The sequence below is a fragment of the Liolophura sinensis genome, chromosome 8 (genome assembly GCF_032854445.1).
Source record: "Liolophura sinensis isolate JHLJ2023 chromosome 8, CUHK_Ljap_v2, whole genome shotgun sequence".
NCBI lineage: Eukaryota > Metazoa > Mollusca > Polyplacophora > Chitonida > Chitonidae > Liolophura > Liolophura sinensis.
In genome coordinates, this window is record NC_088302.1 from 4,269,972 (window position 1) to 4,291,256 (window position 21,285).

The 21,285-nt window shown below is 40.6% G+C and overlaps 1 protein-coding gene across 3 annotated transcripts in view; it reads right to left on the reverse strand.

Moving 5' to 3' along the window:
- Positions 1 to 21,285, reverse strand: part of LOC135472391 (unconventional myosin-IXAa-like) — a 68,739-nt gene that overhangs the window by 34,743 nt on the left and 12,711 nt on the right. For all 3 annotated transcript variants that reach the window (XM_064751872.1, XM_064751873.1, XM_064751871.1), the window contains 16 exons: positions 20,897 to 21,031; positions 19,983 to 20,104; positions 19,154 to 19,295; positions 16,761 to 16,851; positions 14,900 to 15,001; positions 14,408 to 14,474; positions 13,616 to 13,759; positions 13,249 to 13,288; positions 12,768 to 12,875; positions 12,426 to 12,506; positions 11,608 to 11,718; positions 10,364 to 10,486; positions 9,266 to 9,415; positions 7,843 to 8,012; positions 4,090 to 4,233; positions 1,617 to 1,907 (listed from right to left, as the gene is read on the reverse strand). In XM_064751872.1, coding sequence (XP_064607942.1) covers positions 1,617 to 1,907; positions 4,090 to 4,233; positions 7,843 to 8,012; positions 9,266 to 9,415; positions 10,364 to 10,486; positions 11,608 to 11,718; positions 12,426 to 12,506; positions 12,768 to 12,875; positions 13,249 to 13,288; positions 13,616 to 13,759; positions 14,408 to 14,474; positions 14,900 to 15,001; positions 16,761 to 16,851; positions 19,154 to 19,295; positions 19,983 to 20,104; positions 20,897 to 21,031 — 2,021 coding nt within the window. The remainder of the gene's footprint in view (positions 1 to 1,616; positions 1,908 to 4,089; positions 4,234 to 7,842; positions 8,013 to 9,265; positions 9,416 to 10,363; positions 10,487 to 11,607; positions 11,719 to 12,425; positions 12,507 to 12,767; positions 12,876 to 13,248; positions 13,289 to 13,615; positions 13,760 to 14,407; positions 14,475 to 14,899; positions 15,002 to 16,760; positions 16,852 to 19,153; positions 19,296 to 19,982; positions 20,105 to 20,896; positions 21,032 to 21,285) is intronic.

Here is a 21,285-nt window from a genome sequence, read left to right on the forward strand (position 1 = left end):
AACAATTATCCAGCTAGAGAACAGCATACAACAGCCAGCTAGAGAACAGCAAAACAATTATCCAGCTAGAGAACAGCATACAACAGCTAGCTAGAGAACAGCAAAACAATTATCCAGCTAGAGAACAGCATACAACAGCTAGCTAGAGAACAGCAAAACAATTATCCAGCTACGGAACAGCAAAGGAATTATCCAGCTAGAGAACAGCAAAAGAATTATCCAGCTAGAGAACAGCAAAAGAATTATACAGCTAGAAAACAGAAAAACAATTATCCAGCTAGAGAACAACAGCTAGCTAGAGAACAGCAAAACAATTATCCAGCTACGGAACAGCAAAACAATTATCCAGCTAGAGAACAGCATACAACAGCTAGCTAGAGAACAGCAAAACAATTATCCAGCTACGGAACAGCAAAACAATTATCCAGCTAGAGAACAGCATACAACAGCTAGCTAGAGAACAGCAAAACAATTATCCAGCTACGGAACAGCAAAACAATTATCCAGCTAGAGAACAGCATACAACAGCCAGCTAGAGAACAGCAAAACAATTATCCAGCTACGGAACAGCAAAACAATTATCCAGCTAGAGAACAGCATACAACAGCCAAGTAGAGAACAGCAAAACAATTATCCAGCTACAGAACAGCAATCTGTACTGCGACTTTTACATGTCAAGAAGCAGGAACAAACATGTTTCACATCAAAGGCTTTTCCAGGATAGAGCAGGCTCTGATTTCTGGCAGAAAAAGTAATTTGGACGAGGTTTTGAGCCGTGAAGTCTACCTTGCAGTGCTGTTGATAACCATGAATGGGCTGTGATCTTAATGTAATCCTGATCAATAGTGACACAGCTCCAATCAGTGATGCAAAAAGGATCAAATCTGCCTGCTTCAAAGTGCCTGGCTATTTGCCAAACACTGATTTAGTCCAATGAAATGCCAGTGATAAGAATCTAACTTACTCTTCTGCAAATTTACCTGGAATAAATTTCTCAACACAGGTTTTCTACGTATTGCCATGGTAGAGTGGAGTGTAGGAATGTTTTACTGTATAGACTAAATCCCCTGGTCTGCAGGGTGGCTGAAGTCGTGCAATTCTGCAGAAGTCACAGTTATACAAACATATGGCAGAAAAGACCAAAGTTTGAGTTTAAACACAATTATTTTTTTCAAGGAGTAAAGGCAAGGGTCAACAACCTGCGCAATGAATAAGAATCAGCTGGAATTTCTTACAGTTGAACCCCATTCAAAAAACGATTACTTTTAGCCATTCGGGTCAAATACCAGATACTTTGAAAATCCTGCTTCCCCTTAAACTCAGCAGATCCACTGAAAATTCTCATCAGTGCTCTCATTAATAGCACAAAACCGCCTTAACTTTTCAGGACAAGACGTTATTAGGGAGTTATTACATACATGTAACGTGAACAACCAGAGGATACTTCATAGCAAACTGAAAGAATACACAGTTCAGACTCAGACTTATAGTCTTTTGAACCTCTTGTAATGAAAGGCAGAGTAGGCGTCATTCCAGAGTTCAAACTTTTTCGGAAGAAATCAGGACCTGAAAAGCCATGCAGAGAAAGCCTGACAACGCTTAAACAAAAATCTCACTTGGAAGAGTTTTTGGCTATGACAAGGTAGTCTTCTTCATCGGCTGGACTTCGGGCTGGGCTTTTAGCATGAACAGTCACATGAGGATAGGTGCGGGCCAGTGGCAGGGATTGCTGTACTGGGGGCGTTACTGTGGAAGTCGGGGGAAGGAAAGCCAGGGGTGCCTTAGTAGGGGTGTTAGGACTCTGAGGGGAAGGGGAAGAGGGGAGGGGGCTAGCAGAGGCAGGAATGGTAGCCTTTGCTTTATCGAGGAGATGGTCAATATCAGCATCCTCCAGAATACCACTACTTCTGCAATGTTAAACACAAACCATCATGAACAGCCTGTGGGAACTGTACTTTTATATAAAGAATAAGCCTGAAAAGAGATATCTGTGAAGCTATATGAGAGACTACTAATGTTAAGTAACAGGCTACAAATAAGCTCAGGATGTTTGCCATGTCAGTACTACAAAATGCAGTCCAAAACTTTCTTTCAAATAATATTTTCTAGACACAAAGAAATGAATATGTCGGTAATGCACAACCCAATTAAACACAGTATTGTGATAAGACATAAATTTGGAAGAAGAACACTCTCTAATCTAATTATAATCACCTTTTTTTTCATTTAAGACAAAATTTAACTTTTGAAAATGGTCACACATATGCTAATCCCTGCCCAGATGAAATGTTGAAAGGTGACACGATTTGGAGGGGTGAAAACCTACCACCAACACATGGTATTACACGATAAAACACTGGGTCCCCCCCCACCCCCGGACCAAATCCCCTGGCCCAAGCAGTTGAGGAATATTCTGGAAGCAGACAGAACAAACATAGCCGCGGACAAAGAAAGTGAATGTTACATGAATGTTTGAAAATGTATCGAAAAAAGTGTGCCTTTCATGAAGTCTTTATTGCAATGTGAGTGGTTAGTACTTTACTTCATACAATTTAACTCCACTTTAGACTTCATTCACTATTGTACTGACTAGAACAGTGAAAGATAGAGAATGAGTAAGCATGGTATATAAGCTTGTATTAAACCAGACAACATTCTTAAGATTTCATTGCTAGATGTCAGTACATGTGAACCGAGTTAAACAATGAGTGGAAAGTTCATGCCTCCAACTTTTCCACAACAATACTTTTGGCTAAGAATTATATTTTGTAAGTCCTAAATATGCGAAATAGTTGCATTTGTACATTCTGTAAGTTGCACTTGTAACTGGAGAGAGGCTAAACTATTATAAAAGAAAAGTGATTCTCAAACAGGAAATGTTCAGCACTGCACGTCCTGATATCGTTAACCCAATGTATGACAGCCCTGGAGACTGCTATCATAGATCAATACGTCTTCAGCCGTTCTGTGTGTCGTTAACCCAATGTATGACAGCCCTGGAGGCTGCTATCATAGATTAATAGGCGTCTTCACCCGTTCTGTGTGTCGTTAACCCAATGTATGACAGCCCTGGAGACTGCTATCATAGATTAATAGGCGTCTTCACCCGCTCTGTGTGTCGTTAACCCAATGTATGACAGCCCTGGAGGCTGCTATCATAGATTAATAGGCGTCTTCACCCGTTCTGTGTGTCGTTAACCCAATGTATGACAGCCCTGCAGACTGCTATCATAGATTAATAGGCGTCTTCAACCGCTCTGTGTGTCGTTAACCCAATGTATGACAGCCCTGCAGACTGCTATCATAGATTAATAGACGTCTTCAGCCGTTCTGTGTGTCGTCAACCCAATGTATGACAGCCCTGCAGACTGCTATCATAGATTAATAGACGTCTTCAGCCGTTCTGTGTGTCGTCAACCCAATGTATGACAGCCCTGCAGACTGCTATCATAGATTAATAGACGTCTTCACCCGCTCTGTTTGTCGTCAACCCAATGTATGACAGCCCTGGAGGCTGCTATCATAGATTAATAGACGTCTTCACCCGCTCTGTGTGTCTGACAGTGGTGTGGTCTGGATTAGTATTTTGTGTAACCACATTTTCTGGAGTATTGCACAACCTAATGTGCTGTTCATCTCAAATCATCAATACGAGACTGATTTGTATGATAATATGATTTGTTCTATCACAAGCTTTCATAATCTTCTAGTCATGCAGATGACATTCTTTGAATTGGGTGTCTTTTGTCTGACAGAAATCTCCATATAGCTGAATAATTTCTTTTTTCATGTTAAAGTAGTTTGTTGCAAAATGATCAAAACCAAAAACCAAGATGAGGCCTAGATGACCAATCAAGACCAGGTTTCAATGACCAATAAATGTCTGGTATTACCACCAAGATGACACAGAGCTCCTCCCTACCAGGAGTTCAATCCCCTTCTCCATCCACCTGTTTCACTGTTTATACTACACAGAAAGGTTGAAGAGACCCCACATAATGGCATCTCCTGGCATCAATCTATTTCGATCAGCTGAGTGCATAATACCCTAGATGTAGTTAATGATACAGGTAAAACTCTGCCACATACTCTGAGCTCAATCGCTTGCCCTGCTGGTCCTCATTATCCAGGTCCTCAGCACTTGATCCTCGATCACTTGTCGAGGAAGTCTCCTTTTTCTGCGATCCAGCTTCCTCCTCGGCTTGGCGTTTTCCCCACAGCAGGCTACGATACCTGTAAAACACTCATACATCAGGGCTGGAGGCAATGATACCCATAAAACACTCCTGCATTTATAGGGTTTTACAATTTTTTTTTTTTTTTTTTTGATTGGTGCTTTACGCCGTACTCAAGAATATTTCACTTATACGACGGCGGCCAGCATTATGGTGGGTGGAAACCGGGCAGAGCCCGGCGGAAACCCACGACCATCCGCAGGTTGCTGGCAGACCTTCCCATGTACGGCCGGAGAGGAAGCCAGCATGAGCTGGTCTTGAACTCACAGCGACCGCATTGGTGAGAGGCTTCTGGGTCACTACGCTGCGCTAGCGCGCTAACCGACTGAGCCACGGAGGCCCCGGGTTTTACAATTAAAAACCTTAACCCCTTTATATACTCTAGGCTTCGTTAATACATTTGCTTGGTAAGTGACTATAAAGAGAAAGATGATTATTAACACAAGCATAGGATACATTCCATATAGCAATTTCCAAATATGAACTACGATTTTAGACATTATTTTCTGCCCACAGAAATTAAAATTTTGACCACTTCACAATGTTTTCTTAAGACAAATGTGTAAAAATTTAACCTTTCATTCAAAAAAATGGCTTTGAGGAATCTGCCCCTGGGCTCAGCTGTTCGAAAGTGTACGGCGCTGTTATCCTTATGTATCCCGTACATGGTATTTAACAACATAGATGGCGCTGGTTGCCAACTGTAACCGTCTGTCTTGTAGACAGGTTTTATACAGACAAGCATGTCATGTGTAACATCATAGATGGCGCCTCTTGTAGCATGAGATCCTTACATGTTAACGGGAAAGACGTAATCGTCCGTTACTTTTGAATCACAATTTGTTCGGTTAAGGTCTGTAACGCTTGTCATTTTCGAACTGTATCAAACGTGATTTAGTTCACATTTAATACACTGTAACAAAATTATTTTTGGGTTAAGTACAAAACTGAAGACTTGGTTTAAAGCTAAATATCGTATAAGTCTTGAAACAGTTTTGAACAATCGGCCGCGGTCCTGCTGGAAAAGACATAATTTATCCGAAAGGCTATCCTACATATATTACACTGTAACATGGAACATGGACAGTATGAAGCAAATGCTGACTTACCCTTTTTCTTCCAAAATTTGGGACACCTGGTATGCTTATTTTGGCCAATATATATGTAATTCTAGCAGGAATATTGAGGTTTTTTTCTGTCTCACATGGTTAGACCATCCAACAACAAATTCAGATCTTTACTTTTCCAAACAGCTGGTGAAGAAATGTAATATTCTACTGTCAACACTACCAATATCGGTCCCAAATTTTAGAAAAATTAGGGTAGCTCTAACATAGGTTGGTCATGTTCCCAGCTTAGCATTTATATTAACCGCTCTTAATTGTTACATTTCCTAAACTGGAAGTCGGTCCAGTCCCAACAGTGTCAACGCCGTACACCACAGAAAGATTTCTCCTGTGATCTTGCGGTAATTCTGAATTCATAACAATACAGACCCTAACTTCACAATTAACACAAATGTAACCTACCCTTCCATGTTTTAAAATAAGGTCTTTATTATTCACTGATAACTAGGTGATATGAGATCAGAATTACCGCAGGATTAGAGGAGACATGTCTGTGTACCATATAGCTTTGACGGCACAAACTAAAAGACTGAGTTCCAGGTTATTCAATGGGAGAGTACAGATCTGTATTTCTGAAAGCCGAGATGGGAAGAATGGTACAGATCTCAGATCTAATGGTGACAACACTAACTGACCTAAAGTTTCGCACTTGAGTTACTTTCATATGCTCTGAGTTGGTGGCAAAATGACGGAAGAGACTTATTAGCCCCCTGCCCATTTTATTACCCAGCATGGCACTTAGCACCTCTGGTAGCTAATCCTCATCATGTAAGGTCAAGTCACTGACACTGAGGTGTGCAGGTCAAGTCACTGACACTGAGGTGTGCAGGTTGAGTCATTGACACTGACATGTGCAGGTCAAGTCACTGACACTGAGGTATGCAGGTCGAGTCACTGACACTGACGTGTGCAGGTCGAGTCACTGACACTGACGTGTGCAGGTCAAGTCACTGACACTGACGTGTGCAGGTCAAGTCACTGACACTGACGTGTGCAGGTCGAGTCACTGACACTGAGGTGTGCAGGTTGAGTCATTGACACTGACGTGTGCAGGTCAAGTCACTGACACTGAGGTATGCAGGTCGAGTCACTGACACTGACGTGTGCAGGTCGAGTCACTGACACTGACGTGTGCAGGTCAAGTCACTGACACTGAGGTGTGCAGGTCTCTCCTATTGCAGAAGAGTTCCTTTTCCTGCGTTTGAAAATCGGGAACCTCCATTAATCACAGAAAACATGCTCCACGCGAGTTTTCAGAACACTACCACGATTTACTTTTACCCTTTTTCGGTAGCACTGTGTGCGAGTTCGGCATATAGGGAGGCAGGATTTGTTTGAGTTATCACATTAGCAGTTCACACAACAACGTCACTGTTTTTATGAACAGAATGTTTTATGATTTCCTGTATTCAGTTTTGCCGGCCAGATGTGATTTATGTGTCACCAGCGACAGATAACATTATTGTTTTGCCATTCGCCAGCAAAAATCATGTGATCGATGGGTAGACATGTGGAAATTTCAAGTCCTGTGATTGAAAGTGACTTGTATCTACATGTATCTTAAATCCATTTGTATGACTACAATTTCATCTGCGGGGGCTCGAAGTAAATTAAGTGTTCATGTTTATGTAATAAACACATATTGGACAGTCTTTCAAATAACGCCAGAATGAACAAAAAACGTTTAGCTGCAGCACTGCTGACGCAAGTAAGTGTCACTTTGTTCATATTTTGAGATCTTCATTTTGGATTCGAGGTGTGCTAAATTCTGCTACAGCTTTGGATTTGGACAGCCCTGCAGTTTTAAAAACGAATATTTGACATGACACTCCACATGCGTAAAGGTAGCAGGTAGTAATGCTTAATCTTCATGGAGTTTTCTCCCAAATTCCCACTTATCACAAAATAATGATAAAAAACAGTCAATGAGTTGCAAAGTGCACAAGTTAAAATTATTATGATTAAAACTGAGGAAAACATGAACTGTTGGTGGTAGGAGCATAGACTAACTGCTCAGTGACGCGTGAGCTTGTTATTACTTTCCTAAACTGCGAGTATAATCCTCCGACCACCCCTGATGCTTTCCCCCAGCGCTCAGTCAGTAACAACCACAACCAACGCAAGGAATAGTGGGATACACTTTCCAAGTCCCAGGGCGAAACTTTAGGTCATTTACAGTACATGTATACAACAGAGCCGAGAGTCACCTGAATATGACTCAGGATAGCAGGCTGGCTGTGTTGTTGACAAAATGGAGGGATACAACATCAAGGAAACATAGGAAAATATTACTAGCCAAAAGCCAACACATCAGATAGGATTTCTGTTACATCAAAATGCATCACATGCAGGTGAGATGTACAGATACACAAAGGACAACCAAGCAGAGGACACGCTTGTCAGGCGGGAGTGGATGTGTGAGTGTTAAGTCACCCCAACCAGTGCAGTTACACAACACACACAGAACCCGTTACTATCACCTTTTCCTTGCTATGTAACCCCGAACCATTCGCTGTATGAAGACTACTGATTCAAAAATGGCGGCATACTTCTTTCTCTGCAGATACCCTCGCACCCAGCACTGTATGTCAATGATGGCACTCTTCAGGGCCTCTACACGACGCCTCGCCAGGTAGCCTCGAGCCAAACGCTGAAGGAAACGATGCATACATAACACACATGAATAAAACACCAAAGCATTTATTTATTTAGTTGATCGATGTTTGACACCGTACTCAAGAATATTTGACTTATATGACGACCGCCAGCATTATGGGGGGGATGAATCTGGGCAGATACCGAGATAAACCCATGACCATTTGCGGTTTACCTTCTCACATACAACACGAGAGGAAGCAAGCATAAGCTGGATTTGAACTCACAGCGACCTCATTGGTGAGAGGCACCACAGTCATTGTGCTGTGATGGCATGCTAGCCATTCAACCATGGAGGCTCCCCCCCCATCCCCCACCCACCCAAACACCAAAGTTCTCACAGACAGTAGTATGCGGCAACAAAATCAATGATAAATCTTTATTTATTTGATTCATTGGTGATTTAGGATGTACTGAAGAATATTTCACTCATATTACACCGACCAGCACCATGGTGGAAGGAAACCAAGCGGAGTCTGGAGGGACCCAAAGAAAAAAAATAGCCAATCTACAAAGTGATGAATAACATTTATCTGTTAGTGTAATATGAAAACATTTATTTTAGATTGCTGAAGTGATGAATTTGTAATTTATGGTAATTATTATGTGCACAGAACATCAACAACGGAACGTCGCCCTCGTGTTATTCTGCTTTACATGTAAGCAGCACCTAAGCTCAATAAATGCAGCAGTTTTTGAGATTCCAATTTACAACACAAGTCATGGATTTTGTAACTTACAGTAATTTATGAAAACACAGTGTATCAATGAACATAACCCTTGTGTTATTCTGCTCTATATGTGTGCAAAAAAGATCTTGACACATGTATAAGTTTTTAAGATACCACCTCCAACCATTTACTTGCACACTGCTTTTCCTGTAACGGGAACCTGATGCTGACACTCGGTGTATAACATAACCTACACCTACAGTGTATGCACTTCATACAGGTGAGCTTAAAATGAACCTATGATGCTATGCATGAGTATGGCTTCAAATTGCATCCTAGCTTATTTTTTTGGGACTAAAAAAATATAAAACCTTCAGGATAAATGGTTAAAGTGGTGGAAAGAACATTTTTAAAATCATGTACATGTACATGTACCTGATGACACTGGACTGTTGTCCCTGCGGACAAATTAAACATCAATTCCAGTTTTCTATTTCTTACAACAAGATTATTGATCCCTTCATGATCAATCTAAAATATGATACATGTAATCAGCACATGGGAGAAAACAACAAACCTGAGTCTCCAGTACGGTGACTCGAATGGCCTGGAAACGTTGTTGTTGCAGTAATGTCTTCATCCAGCGCTGGATTCGCACCACTCTCTCCATGATAGCATTATGCAACGCCTCGTCCAGCAAAATTTTGTCCGCTTCTCTTAAAAAGACCTAGTAACACAATAACCATCTGTTTAACTTGATCTGTCACTGCAAGAAGCTGTTGCTGTCATGAAAGATTAGCTGAAATCAAGCTTACAACATCAACATTATAATACATGCGTCCTGTAGTGTATTTCTTCAGAAGTCTTTGATCTTATTTCTCCCAGGAAATTTTACAAGTCTAAAGTACAAAGTGTTATACACCTAAAAAAAATACATTTTTGTTGTACCTTTTCTCACAGTAAATGATACCAATTTAGAAAAACACGAATATTTGTACACATCACAGTTTTACTCTACTCTGAACTATCATCTATTTAATTGTAGCATACTGGGATTGTGTGTTAACTCTAACATCAGCTTTAACTCATGGACCCATTAGCATAAACAGATTGTAGCTATTAACAAATGTAAGCTGTATAGTAGAGTTACAATTGTTCTTCAAATTTGACTCATAAATAATAGTGGTCTTTTCAGTCCTTCATTTTCACAAGAGTTCTACCCCATAATGATTCAGCAGCTAACAAGAAAAAGCATGTGAAAAAATACTTGTAACATCTTTTTGAGACAATTAAAGTGCAATCTTTGCAAATCTGAAAAATTACTATATAACAGTGTAAAAAAGGCTACCTAAGGTAAGTATTTGTACTTAATGTTAATTATGGGGCTATTGTAAATATTTACAACTGGGTTGAGCTGACTTTTTGAGCAAAATGGTGAAGATTGTAAGTTAAGGCAATGATCATGATCTTAGTGATTTACAGTTAACTTAGGCTTTAAGATGTCTTTGTGCAAGTAGCCTCTGGACAGCTGCAATATCTCTAATACAAGATACATAAGCTCATCAACAAGGTACTGAGTTTTCTGAGAGAGGAGTTATTCAGATCTACAATGATTACTGAGTTTATAGATCTCTCAGTTTCACATGCTGAGCATTGCCATGCCCAATTAACTGACCTTAGTAATTCCCACTTGGTAGTTGTCCTTGTTCAGATCTCTCTTCTCCAGGAATGCTTTGATATCTTCCTGAGAACTGGACTCACCATTGGGCAACAGGATCTTGTACATCTGACTGAACTCCTGTTAATGTAGTAACAAACACATCACAGAACAGACCATGATTTACACCAAAACACTACACACAACAGGATCTTGTACATCTTACTGAACTCTCTGTTGTAACAAACACATCCCGGAATACACCATGATTTACACCAAAACACTATACACAACAGGATCTTGTACATCTGAATGAACTCTCTGTTGTAACAAACACATCCCGGAATACACCATGATTTACACCAAAACACTATACACAACAGGATCTTGTACATCTGAATGAACTCTCTGTTGTAACAAACACATCCCGGAATACACCATGATTTACACCAAAACACTATACACAACAGGATCTTGTACATCTGAATGAACTCTCTGTTGTAACAAACACATCCCGGAATACACCATGATTTACACCAAAACACTATACACAACAGGATCTTGTACATCTGAATGAACTCTCTGTTGTAACAAACACATCCCGGAATACACCATGATTTACACCAAAACACTACACACAACAGGATCTTGTACATCTGAATGAACTCTCTGTTGTAACAAACACATCCCGGAATACACCATGATTTACACCAAAACACTACACACAACAGGATCTTGTACATCTGAATGAACTCTCTGTTGTAACAAACACATCCCGGAATACACCATGATTTACACCAAAACACTATACACAACAGGATCTTGTACATCTGAATGAACTCTCTGTTGTAACAAACACATCCTGGAATACACCATGATTTACACCAAAACACTATACACAACAGGATCTTGTACATCTGAATGAACTCTCTGTTGTAACAAACACATCCCGGAATACACCATGATTTACACCAAAACACTATACACAACAGGATCTTGTACATCTGAATGAACTCTCTGTTGTAACAAACACATCCCGGAATACACCATGATTTACACCAAAACACTATACACAACAGGATCTTGTACATCTGAATGAACTCTCTGTTGTAACAAACACATCCCGGAATACACCATGATTTACACCAAAACACTACCACAACAGGATCTTACACATCTGAATGAACTCTTTTTGTGCTGACAAAATCATGAACAAAACTGTCAGACATGTGGAAAACTCTCAAGAGTTAATATATACTTACATCAAAACTGAGTCTGTAGTTGTAGCCAGACTGTCGTATCTTGACAGTGGCTAACATACCAGTGTAACGTAACTGTCTCAGGACAATGGCATCATCAAGCTTACAAGGAGCCTGAGAACAGAACAGAACAGGTTAGAAAGACCACACCGTAATCAGCGTATTGCTAACTGTGACAGGCAACATTTCTGAAAAGGTTGTAGCTAGTCTGACTTGAATTAGTTTGGCAAATATGGAATGCAGACATCCTGAAAAACAGGGACAGCTTTCCCGCTTCAAATAATTTTTCTCTAATCTGTTTAGTTTTTTGTTCATTCCTTCCTTTGTAATGATGATTTGTTGGTAAAGTGTTCATTTATTTATTTATTTATTTGATTGCTGTTTTATGCCGTACTGAGGAACATGAAGGCAGCCAGCATTATGGTGGGAGGAAACCAGGCAGGCTGCTGCTGGCCAAGTGGTAATTCTTGTGTGTTACACTATCCACAGCAGCATCTTCTATACTTCAACGAAATGCTGATTAATATATCTGAATTATTGTATTTCACCTAAACTATTATCATTTTGCCAGGGAAAAGTTTTGCTCGATTCTGACCAATTCGCCCGTCTGATAGGGTCTTTTGTGATGTTTGAATAATTTCTTATCAGAAAAACTTCAGCCTTGGCATCAGAAGTATCATTTTAAGGGCTTTATGTGCTTCTGAAAGTTCATTTTTACAAACAAGTCACAAACTTTAGGTGATATACAGTAATTCAATGAATTCAGTACATGAAGTGGACATCCGATACTCCAGAAGGTTGAGGGTGGGGGGTCAGCCTACCTTTTCTGCGTTAGATTTGATGCATCTGATGAAGAAAGGATTAGCCTGGTTCAGGGTACCCAATAGCCGAGTTAGTGACCACTGAAATACAATTAATTTGATTTAATCTCATAACAAAGCTATCAGTAATGTCACTTCTCTTGTAGTGTTCTTAACAAGTAACTACAAATACTTATATATACATATACATTTCATACTATTTATTACACAATTCTAAGCAACTGTTTGCTTTTTGGTAAGTTATCAAAGAATATTTTGCTTCACACAGAAGAAAAATCCACCAAAGAATCAGAGCATAGATTTCAATGTTCCGTCCTTATTCTTTGAGTAAAGCTCACTAACCTGGAACTGTGTACTGACACTCGGCGGCGCTTTCTTAGACGTCAGTTTACCCCCTGTAAATTTGGCTCGGCTGGCAATGGATTTTAACGTCCGGATGTCATGAGAACTCTGCAACAAAATGTCCAAAAACAAAAATATGATAACCAAATTCAAACTTGTGCACCCCAGGTCATGACTTTCCCAATGGTAGGGCAATATTGGATGAATACATCACATACACTAGTGCTGTAACATTTTGATGAGCCACCCAAGAAAGAATGTAACTTTTACTAATTATCCTTCTCCCAGTTGAAAATGACAATTTATTACTTAAATTCACAATAAGGCTGATATTGTACTAGATTTTAGGAGCTCAATGTAGAAGTAACAGGATGCACGCACTCGATCTCCAACAACAGGTGCACTCTCAGTAATGGACAGTACCTTTATCAAGTTCCTCATTATACTGTTTAAAGGGGTAAACAGAATAGCAATAACTCACCCTGTGCTGCCTTGTCTTAAGTTTGGTTGGCTTGTTTTTCCTGTAAATAAAAACAACAATTAACTTCAGAACATCATTTACAAGTATACAGTTAGCTCTATAGTTATTTCCTGACTTGTCTAGCTTTACAAATTTACTTAAAGCACACAATGTAGATATATAGAACCAGAGTTCTAGATCTAAGCCAAAGATTTAAGTCAAGGACATCACACTTAAATGATGGCAGTCAGTTTTAAGGGTGGAGAAAAGCAGAGTGTCCAAGGTAAGCTGCTGATCTTTGGAAAGGTACTGACAAAGTTTCGTGGTTCTTGGCCAAAGTGTAGGATGGGCTTTTTATTAAATACTATGACAGTGAATATTTGCTTACAGGAGAACCTTGCTGGCTTTACGTATCACCCTGCAGTCTGCTTTAGAGAGGTTAGGCTGCTGCGACAACAACACAAGTGCCTCTTCATTGATCAGGTCTGACAAGCATTCGTCAGTGCCATTTGTAGTCACAGCTGGGTCAACACTGAAAACATCAATAATCATTCATTAAGGTTAATTCCCTCAAAGACATACACAAAATACATTCCTTTCTTTGAACACTGATTTAAAACAAGAAGTTTTCCAAAAAACTGAAATTTAAAAAACTATCTGGGCTTTTTAGATTTTGGTCAGGTCCTACCTTTCATACCTGATGCAGCTACAGTGTACATAAAGTTAAAAAAAATATATTAAAAAATAAAGATTCTATTAACCTAAAATCAACATTGCTTCAACACCACTGCTGCTCATTGATGAACTTCACAAAGAGACAGTTGTTATGACAAATTTCTGCCACAGGCAAATTGCGGAGGGATCTAGATAGAGGTTGGTGATAGGACAATACTGTCTGTTGGGATAATACCTCTAAGACTGATCACCCTGTAGAGATGGGTAAGAAATACTCCTTTAACAGCAGGGGGAACTTTGTGTAAGTTTGTCTGAGCATACACCATGTACATGGAGGTAGGCTTTTATTCAACAACATTTCCGTGATTCAATAGTGGTCAGCTTCCAGAAGTTTAATATTAGTTTTGATGACTTAGCTGGTGAACTTTTTCGTCAGCGAAAACAAACTTTGTCCCTTTAGAGCTGAAGACAGTGACAGCAAAGAATATCCATTAGGCACACTCACCTTAACCCCACCTCGGCGTGGGGGCCTGCTGTGGTGATGTGCAAGGAGCGCCGCTTCTCTTGTCGTCCTTAAAAGGAAGTGAATCAGGTATATAAATACATATCTACCGTTTTATATCACACTTTCCTTCGTTACTTAACAAAAAATATTGTTAATATTATAATCACTTTAACAGAATTTCCTAAATCATGTAGCCTTAGAAACTGTCTACTGAATGAATAATCACACACTGGCCGCATTTCACCAATAGCAGGGGATCTAATAAACTATTACATGTACACAGCTACTGCTTACACCAGACATACTTAACTTCACTAATGACCTGTCTCCAATTCAGTGGAAAATATGTTTTTCTATAGCTGTATAAATTAAATCCTTTGAAGGGTTAAAAACCAAGCTAAGTTCTGTATCCAACACAAAGCCACTACAAATTTCTTTAGGAACTGACACACAGACTAACTGGGTGAAATCCAAAGCTACAAAACTACACACCTCCTCTCTTCTGGTATCTTTTGCCAGAATCTTTAAAGGCAAACACACATTTGAACACAGCTCTGAGAATTGACCATCTCAACACAGCCAAAGGGTCGACACCTGTATAAGATACCATAAGAAATACATATATCAAACAGTTGGGCATTCTCTGACAAATCTCTGACCTATTCCTCTTCTGCATCCTTTTTTCTTAATGTCAAACATGAAGTCAAAGATCATTTAATAATAGTCTGTATTTCTGTGAACCATAAATTTAATAACTGTTAACGAGTAAGATGTTATTTTTTTACAACACATTTATAAAATGTTTTATTTATTTTATACATCTGATTGTTGTTTAGATGAATAAGGATATTTTCTCGTATACAATGGTGGTCAACTTTAAGTTTGAAGGAAACCTAATGACCTCGGTAAATCACCAATCTTGCAAGTTACGAAATTTCATATGTGTGCCACGCACACACATGTACTCATATCATACTAGTGCAAGACTGGCGATCGTTAGACTAAACAAACAGCCCCATGAGTGCTGTCAACTGCTCACTGTCACCCACAAACAGCCCCATGAGTACTGTCTACTGCTCACTGTCACCCACAAACAGCCCCATGAGTCCTGTCTACTGCTCACTGTCAACCACAAACATCCCCATGAGTCCTGTCTACTGCTCACTGTCACCCACAAAGAGCCTCATGACCGCTGTTAACTGCTCACTGTCACCCACAAACAGCCTCATGACCGCTGTTAACTGCTCACTGTCACCCACAACCACCCCTCTGACCGCTGTCAACTGCTCACTGTCACCCACAACCACCCCCCTGACTGCTGTTAACTGCTCACTGTCACCCACAAGCAGCCCCATGACCGCCATCAGCTGCTCACTGTCACCCACAAACAGCCTCATGACCGCCGTCAGCTGCTCACTGTCACCCACAACCACCCCCTGACCGCTGTCAACTGCTCACTGTCACCCACAACCACCCCCTGACTGCTGTCAACTGCTCATTGTCTCCCACAACCACCCCCCTGACCGCTGTCAACTGCTCACTGTCACCCACAACCACCCCCTGACTGCCGTCAGCTGCTCACTGTCACCCACAACCACCCCCTGACCGCTGTCAACTGCTCACTGTCACCCACAACCACCCCCCTGACCGCTGTCAACTGCTCACTGTCTCCCACAACCACCCCCCTGACCGCTGTCAGCCGAGGGCATTTATCGAGGGCATTAGGTTTACCGCTGTCAGCCGCTCAATGTCAACCACAACCACCCCCCATGACCGCCGTCAGCTGCTCACTGTCACCCACAACCACCCCCTGACCGCCGTCAGCCGCTCACTGTCACCCACAACCACCCCCCATGACTGCCGTTAGCCGCTCACTGTCACCCACAACCACCCCCCTGACCGCCGTCAGCCGCTCACTGTCACCCACAACCACCCCCCATGATCGCCGTCAGCTGCTCACTGTCACCCACAACCACCCCGATGACTGCCGTCGACTGCTCACTGTCACCCACAACCAGCCCCCTGACCACCATCAGCTGCTCACTGTCACCCACAACCACCCCCCTGACTGCCGTCGACTGCTCACTGTCACCCACAACCAGCCCCCTGACCACCATCAGCTGCTCACTGTCACCCACAACCACCCCCCATGATCGCCGTCAGCTGCTCACTGTCACCCACAACCAGCCCCCTGACCGCCGTCAGCTGCTCACTGTCACCCACAACCACCCCCCTGACAACCAGCGAGGGTGGGATAATCTACAAATTCCTAGCCCAGGCCGGCTTTGAAACTACACCCTGTGTGTTTCCATATGGAGACTGGAGACTGGAGACATGACACAGCCCCACTTACCCATGAGTTCCCTAACAAACACCAGGCTACTGTTCTTCAGAACTCCCACTATGTCCATGCGCACCAAGTCATTATTTTTCTCCCTGAAATCCTGAAATTAGAAACATATTTTGATATAAACAGAGTCTAAAATGGAGATTCAGAATATGTGCTTAAAATACATATCAAACAGACACAGAACATCTTATATCTTTTTTATTAACTTTCCCTGTCTGCCTCATGTTAATCCCCCCCTACCCCATGTCAGTTTTCCATCATGGACATATCTTTTTATTAACTTTCCCTGTCTGCCTCATGTGAATTCCCCCAACCCCATGTCAGTTTTCCATCATGGACATATCTTTTGTATTAACTTTCTCTGTCTGCTTCATGTTAATTCCCCCTACCCCATGTCAGTTTTCCATCATGGACATATCTTTTTTATTAACTTTCCCTGTCTGCTTCATGTTAATCTCCCTACCCCATGTCAGTTTTCCATCATGGACATATCTTTTTTATTAACTTTCCCTGTCTGCCTCATGTGAATTCCCCCAATCCCATGTCAGTTTTCCATCATGGACATATCTTTTTTATTAACTTTCCCTGTCTGCTTCATGTTAATTACCCTTACCCCATGTCAGTTTTCCATCGTGGACATATCTTTTTTATTAACTTTCCCTGTCTGCCTCATGTTAATCCCCCTTACCCCATGTCAGTTTTCCATCATGGACATATCTTTTTTATTAACTTTCCCTTTCTGCTTCATGTTAATTACCCTTACCCCATGTCAGTTTTCCATCGTGGACATATCTTTTTTATTAACTTTCCCTGTCTGCCTCATGTTAATCCCCCTTACCCCATGTCAGTTTTCCATCATGGACATATCTTTTGTATTAACTTTCCCCGTCTGCCACATATGAATTCCCCCTACCCCATGTCAGTTTTCCATCATGGACATATCTTTTTTATTAACTTTCCCTGTCTGCCTCATGTTAATCCCTCTTACCTCATGTCAGTTTTCCATCATGGACATATCTTTTTTATTAACTTTCCCTGTCTGCCTCATGTTAATTACCCCTACCCCATGTCAGTTTTCCATCGTGGACATACCTTTTTTATTAACTTTCCTCGTCTGCTTCATATGAATTCCCCCAACCCCATGTCAGTTTTCCATCATGGACATATCTTTTTTATTAACTTTCTCTGTCTGCCTCATGTTAATCCCCCTACCCAATGTCAGTTTTCCATCATGGACATATCTTTTTTATTAACTTTCTCTGTCTGCCTCATGTTAATCCCTCTTACCCCATGTCAGTTTTCCATCATGGACATATCTTTTTTATTAACTTTCCCTGTCTGCCACATATGAATTCCCCCTACCCCATGTCAGTTTTCCATCATGGACATATCTTTTTTATTAACTTTCCCTGTCTGCCACATATGAATTCCCCCAATCCCATGTCAGTTTTCCATCATGGACATATCTTTTTTATTAACTTTCCCTGTCTGCTTCATGTTAATTACCCTTACCCCATGTCAGTTTTCCATCATGGACATATCTTTTTTATTAACTTTCCCTGTCTGCTACATGTTAATTACCCTTACCCCATGTCAGTTTTCCATCATGGACATATCTTTTTTATTAACTTTCTCTGTCTGCCTCATGTGAATTCCCCCTACCCCATGTCAGTTTTCCATCGTGGACATATCTTTTTTATTAACTTTCTCTGTCTGCCTCATGTGAATTCCCCCTACCCCATGTCAGTTTTCCATCATGGACATATCTTTTTTATTAACTTTCCCTGTCTGCCTCATGTGAATTCCCCCTACCCCATGTCAGTTTTCCATCATGGACATATCTTTTTTATTAACTTTCCCTGTCTGCCTCATGTGAATTCCCCCTACCCCATGTCAGTTTTCCATCATGGACATATCTTTCTGATTAACTTTTCCTGTCTGCCTCATGATAATCCCCCCCTACCCCATGTCAGTTTTCCACCACGTAAATATCTTTTTTCTTAATGATAACACTGTTTCCTGTGGGTTTTTCCCAAATCACTCATGTCTATTTTCCTCACTATTTCTTGTGTTTGATTCATAACAGCAGTCCCAACATCAGTAATATATACACAACACACTCTGCAATGCCATGAAAATGATCAACCCATCAAATCTAGCAAGGAATAATTATTAATAAGACAAAACTTAGATTCACTGTCACCTTTTATTCTAGGAAAAGGGTATTTTTGTCACAAAAAGCATGTATGGGAAAACCAGTAGCAAATATGCAGAGCACAAGATTGTGGAAGTAAGATGTTCCACTGGCTACATTACATGTATAGGTGAAATTTCTAAAAATGAAAGCACACAAAAACATCCCAGAAAAGTATGATATACAAGAGGTGGCGACTCACATTGATGGTGTACTTGACTTTGCCAGCATAATGCTCTATACAGAAGGCTGGTTCCCTCAGGGTGGGGGCACTGTAGTAAGGGCTAGACCTGTGCTGCTGGTGGTACTTCTCCAGTAGACTGTCATTTGTCCCCGCAGGAAAGCTGAAATTACACACAGACACCACATGGACTTAGCAGTATAGGCTCAATGTTTTTGGTCAGCTACAGCTGTATTAACAAGGTTCGTCAACCTTTTCAGATGTTTGCAAGGTGTTTACTCAAGTATATTCTGAGGACTATTTTCTGTGTAGACTGCAAAAATTAATACTTTTGGTGAAGCTCTGAAACTGGTTAACCCAACCAATATGGTTTTGTCTCTGAAATTGAATTAAACAGGTACATAGATGGCACTGAAAGTTTCTCTATCATATGCAGAAAAAGTTAAGGCATTAGGTTAAAAATTGTTCTTTACAGCCACATGGACATCAACAGGGGAAGCACCTAACCATTGTGGAAACCACCATTAAATAATGATTTAATTATTTATTTATTTAATTTTTTCTCACACCATGCTCATGAATTTTCACTCCAGGAAACAGGAGTGCACAGAGCAAAGTTACTGCCAAATTTTCTCCCATGTGTGATTCTTGTGAAAGGTCAGAAAGGTACGGAGAACAATGAAAACTGGGTAATTATGAAACGCATCATCACACAAATGTAAAAGAAATGCCGGAAGCTTGATTTTTACAGCTGACACAAGGTAGGACTGTGCACTTTGGACTCTATCCACTCAAGCCTCCCCACTGACTGGTTACACTATACACAGAGTGAAACTGAAAGTTGCCATACTTGCATTCCTCATCCAGCTGGCAGAACAGGCCGTTAGGGCGCTTTGAGAAGAGTTCCAGACAGCCTGTGTTATCTATGAACTCTATGTTCTTCCACTCGATCCCTTCTTTTCTGTACTCCTCCTGAAAGTTCAGTAAGTACAAGAGTGAGTGAGTGCTTCAGGTTTAACATCGTACTGAACAATTTTTCAGTCATATGACAAGAGAAATGACAAACAAATGACCTGTATCGAACAAGGAAGAAATGATAAAGTATACTGTTAATTTCCCCTCCCCCCCAACACCCATATAAAGAGGAAGTTTAGAAACCACTGGTAAATACAATTATCAAATTGTACGTCATGTTAAATAGCATGAGACTTACAGCATGCGGGCAAATAATCTACTAATTACAAAGTAGATAAGAACTTAGCTAATATCTGCTGAGATTTTGGAAAATGTATAATTCCCACGTTTCAACATCTGACTGAACACCTGTCTACACTTTCACACACCACAAACCTACATACAGAGACAAACTGAAGTCTTCTGAAAGTGGTCCATCACAAATGTGTGTTCTTCCACAAAGATTTCATAGATGCTCATAGACTGCTAGAAAATCATTTATCAAGTTATCAGATTATGGACTGAGATCCAGACTTCATGATTCTGTGGTCCATTAAGTCCTATCCCTGCAGCGTCTGCTTTTATTTAATCATTCACCTGTGACATGTAGCTTTTTATAACTTTAATACCTGTATTTAACACAAGTGATTCTCTCAGTATATACATTGTAAATCTTGCAGGCTCATTTTCTCAACATCAGAAAAGATAAAAATAAAGAGCATGACAATGTACATTAACAATGAAGATAACAGAATCTGTGCATATGTCACTCAACCATCAGTGGAAGTTTTATGCACAAAGTAACTGTACCTGTTCAAACTTAAATATGTGCTGATTGAAGTAGTACTGCAGATGTTCATTTGCATAATTTATGCAGAACTGTTCAAAGTGGTTTTTCTGGAAATCTTCAAATCCAAATATGTCCAGGACGCCTATTGAGTTGTCCTACAAAATAACATTAGAGAAATGTCAGTTAAATTAATGATGCATGCATCTCTGTGAGTGCAAACTGAAAACTCACAATGCCATTGGTGCATTAAACAACCCAGCCAACATCACTAGAGCCTATAAATGGATATTCTGGACTAATGGTAGACAACTGTGCATGAACAGTAACGTTGTTACAAGTTTTCAGTCAGTTTAACTAACTGAACACACCATGATAATCCCAGCCTTATCTCCACTGATACAAATATTAC